We start from the raw sequence: 4,262 nt of genomic DNA, 5'->3' as shown, positions 1-4,262 counted from the left end.
GCAGTATCCGTTTTCACATTAATTTTGGCAAAAAACCAAAAAGCACCCCCAAACCCCAAAGTAACAAAACTCTCAAGCAAGTAGAGATGATAAAATGATTTTGTAATGCAAAGGAAAATCCCAAGCCTGTTCCCTCAGTGATTGCTGTTGTCAACTTGGGCATGCAGCAAATTTGTTGTCACAACCGTGATGGAAAAGCAAGTACTTCAAGGGCCTGGACAGTATCCTATTCAAGACGAATTACAAGACCAAGACCAAGGAGAACGTGATGAGAACGCACACGCACGCAAACGTGAATGTTAGCTTACATAATTACAAAAAGTTAAAAATAAATTAGTAAAAATAAATTCCTGGTAAAAACCCAAAAAGCGTACCTATAAATGCATTCAAAACCAACAAATTTAGTGACCTGGTCATGTTTTCTGATGAAAAACCACCTCTCTCGTCTTTACATGAGCAACTATGGAGCAGCAGGTCAAAGCAGACCCTAACGGGGTTTCAACACGGCTGCATCTGAGGTATTGCAGATGCAACTTCCCCATATCACTCCAAAGCTTTAAACACACTGCCTGTTACAAAGATTCAGATGGGCCAAACAAGTCATCAGATATGCTGCTGAATGGCTGAGAGTCTATGAGTTGGCTTATTTCACTGTCAAGGTCCTCTTCTGTATCATCTGTGTACTTGCTTATTTTTTTGGAGTGCTGGTCTAAAGACAAACTTTCTAGAGATTCGATGTCTTCAATACCCGCTCTGTAGTGAATCATCAGAAGTGTAAGGGCCTGCAGCCTCTCACCTGATTTCGCCAATGCGGCAGAAAGAAGGGATTTTTTTCTTGCATCAGTTGTTTCTTTCTCTTCTCTAATGAGGGAATTATTATGTTCCAACTCCTGATCGATTTCAGTTTGCAGTTTATCCAACATGAACTCTAGTTTCTGGATCCTCTCCTCCGTAGGCAAGCCCCGATAGAGATCACGCCCGATTTCTTTAACAGCAATGAAAACACTGTCATCCAGACCTCCCTCCTTTCTTACTAACTTTATCCCAGCGCTATGGCCCCGTTTGGAAGGACTGTTTGGACCACAAACCTCTGTGTCGCTGCCTTCATTGTCTGATGTGTTAGGTGTGTGTTTTGGTGACGGTTCTACTAGGTCAGTCCCTGGCTCAGCAAGGCGTGTTTTAGAGACTTGCCGCAAATTTAACAAACGTGAGCTCGTGTTGATAATGTGCCTGGTCAGACCTGTCGTCTTATTGACTGACTTGCTGGTGTCGGCATCGACGCGGGGTGGCAAGCCCAAGAGGGTGTCCTGTCCTTCCAGCCGGAGGCTTTTCAGGGCCCGTTCCATCTGCCTGTCAGTTGCTCCACAAAGAGGAGTCTCGGTTAGACACTTCTCCTGACATTTTTTATGGCAAACATAGGCACAGAACATACACTGGGAAGCAGCTTTAGTCCAGACTTTCTTCTTACAGTAATCGCACCACGTCGGGTTCTGGAATTGAGTGTCCTGGAAACTATGCTTATTTTCCGTTAAACCCACCTGACTGACCAAGTGCTCCTCTTTGGGCAGGGCAGAAACGTCTTCGACTAAATGGAGTTCTTTTTCTTTCTCAAAGTTAGTAACTATGTGGTGATCTGGTTCTCCTTCTTTCAAGTATTTGAAGTGAAGAGTAATGTCACCAAAGCAAAATTTGTCATTGAAACCCTTTTGCACACTCAGGTTGCGCAGTGCAGTTCTAGTGACCATGGCCTTGGGTGATGGGGCTTCCAGCCTGAATTTTGAAAGGTACTCCATATTTGACGTGGCTAGGCATCCCAGTGCCACCTCTTCAAGTTTTAAACTAACGTGCCCCAAACAGATGAGGCCCCCCAACTTGAAAGGATCCCTGCACCACAGTGCGATGTTTAAGTACCTATGGCAGGCTTCAATGTCAAACACACAGGTGGCTCTGCTTCTTGTCCACTTGCCGAGCTTATTTCGATAAGGGATTTCGGACGATTCCCACATCTGCGGGTCCTCGGAACTGTCCTTAGCAGGGCAGGAGCTTTCAGCAGTCAAATCTTTAGCCGCTTCTTGCTTTACTGCAGTCGGCTTTGGTGCAGCTGTGTCTTCTACCTGATCTACGCTTTTCACTTGCTTCTCAGCCACTTTCTCCGCAGGAGGCGGTGGCGGAGGCGGCACCACCTTCTCCGGCTTCTCCACCGGAGCCTCTGGTTCTACCTGACTTGGGGTGTCAGCAGCAGCAGGTACAGGGACTTTCACCTGGGGGCGTGGCGGCACAGGTGGTTTGAAAGCAGATCCTTGGGTGGGTTTTGACACTTGCGCTGGGTCTGATGTCTCAGCAGTTTTTAGGGCTAAGGGTTTATTTCCTTCTTTGCAGACAAGTTTTGGTGGCGGTGGGTGACTTCCTACAACTAATTTACGGTTTAAAACTGGGGATACTGTTCCGAGGGGTTTAACAGAAAGTGTTGTTGGAGTACGTTTGGGACTGTGGCTCGCTGACTGTGTCTCATCTTTGATCTCATTCTGGGCTCTGACATCACTTGCCAAGTCTTCAAATTCAGAATCCAGATCTCGATTTTCAGCATCTGCTGCCAAGCTGGCTGTTTCCTCGTCAAAATTTGGTTGGCATGAACCTGACAGAAAGTTTTCCTCCAACTGTCCCAAATTCTCTGGCAGCACGGCACCTTGACTACCCTGGCCCACAGGTCGTTCATAATACACCAGGACGCGGTCACCAGCCTGCTTGATAAGCTTCAGCACCTGTAGTGTAGATGTGATTTTCACACCTGCATTAAGGTTTTTAAAAGAGAAAACACATAAATGACTGTAATACATACGCCCCAAATGTGTGAAATACATCTGTCCTTACCACCTAATTCTCTAGCTGATTAAAAAGTGAAAGGACAAATCTTCAAACAATTTTATTTGACCTTAAAATATTACTAATATACAGATTCTCAAACCTTGACCATGGGAATGTTCACCTTTTCAAATCAAATGATGTTATGAAGAATCTTTAAAAGAGTGCCAAATTACCAAGTAATTGCCTCCCATACTTTCTTAGATTACATGACATTATTTTTCTGCAAAATTATTGTATAAAGAAATCAATTACAACTATTAACATTAAAAAAACACGTGGTGGTGTCAAGAAAAATTTATGACACATTAAAAGAAATAAAGAAGTTTACAAAAATACATAGTAAGATTTTCAATCTTGTCTGCTAGAGGTGGGGCAGGGATGTATTTTAAAAAGGCACAGAAACAGAAAACTTTTTGTTTCGTTGTTGTTGTTGTTAAGTGCCATAGAGTTGTCTGGGGCTATTTCCAGGCAGGGAAGATGAGTGGAACGGCTGGATTCTGGAAAGGTGTGTTTTCTGGTTTGGGGTCAAGACAAAAGGGTGTGAGCTGATCGGATTTGGCTTCTTACTTGTTTCTATTTGCCATCAAATACAACCTATGTTTCACCCCAGTAAGTACTATTTTGTAAAAATGTGAGACATGACTCAATGGAGGCCAGCTATGAGTTAGTTAAGACTCAAAGTTTCTATGCCCAGAGCATATGATCAACTGAGGGCTGGCTAGAAATTCAGACTCTAGGGCCCCACATCAGGTATACCTGAATCAGAAGCTGCATTTTAACACTGAGTCCAAGTGACTGGAATGCAGATGAACATTTGAAAAGTACTGTTTATGCCACCAGAGGGATTTCCACATGAAAATGTCAACTTAGTTGGGTTTGCAGATTTGCAACTGAATAACTTCCATTATTTTATGGTCACTATGGATCTGAATCAGTCAGAAGTTCTTTGAGCTATAACAAGATAACTGTTCGTCGATTTGGGAGCCAACAAATGGCTGATCAGGCCACGAGACAGTTCAGGCCCCTTTATGGACAAGGACTGCTGCTTCTTTTTATTTTCAGGAGCTGTGGTATTGGAGGAATTAGGCACGTGGCTGCTAACCGATGGTGGTCTGAATCTACCAGCTACCCCAGAGGAGGAGGAGGAGCCCCCATGAAGACTGACAGCCTTGGAAACCCTCGGGGAAGTTCTATTCTGTCATACAGGGTCATTACGATCAGAAATTACTTCATGGCAACAGTTGTTATGTTTTGGGACTTGTTTGCTCAGCTCCACCATCAACATTCTTGGCACCAGCAGCCAGGAAATCAAAAAACGTATTACGATGGGAAAGTCTGCTGTTAGGGACCTCTCTAAAGTACTCAAGAGCAATGGTGTCTCTTTGGAGACTAAGGTG

At 44.1% G+C, this 4,262-nt stretch overlaps 1 protein-coding gene across 1 annotated transcript in view; it reads right to left on the bottom strand.

The window, feature by feature from the left end:
- Positions 1–404: 404 nt before the first annotated feature.
- The window catches only part of PDZD8 (PDZ domain containing 8), a 67,291-nt gene continuing 63,433 nt past the window's right edge, over positions 405–4,262 (bottom strand). Inside the window, exon 5 of the mRNA XM_006879906.1 lies at positions 405–2,788. Coding sequence (XP_006879968.1) covers positions 573–2,788 — 2,216 coding nt within the window. The 3' untranslated portion in view covers positions 405–572. The remainder of the gene's footprint in view (positions 2,789–4,262) is intronic.

This window comes from Elephantulus edwardii, unplaced genomic scaffold (genome assembly GCF_000299155.1).
Source record: "Elephantulus edwardii isolate Elephantulus edwardi_28Jun2011 unplaced genomic scaffold, EleEdw1.0 scaffold00006, whole genome shotgun sequence".
In the NCBI taxonomy this organism is placed as follows: domain Eukaryota; kingdom Metazoa; phylum Chordata; class Mammalia; order Macroscelidea; family Macroscelididae; genus Elephantulus; species Elephantulus edwardii.
The sequence above is the reverse complement of the archived record's forward strand: the minus strand, read 5'-3'. Positions and strand labels throughout refer to the sequence as shown.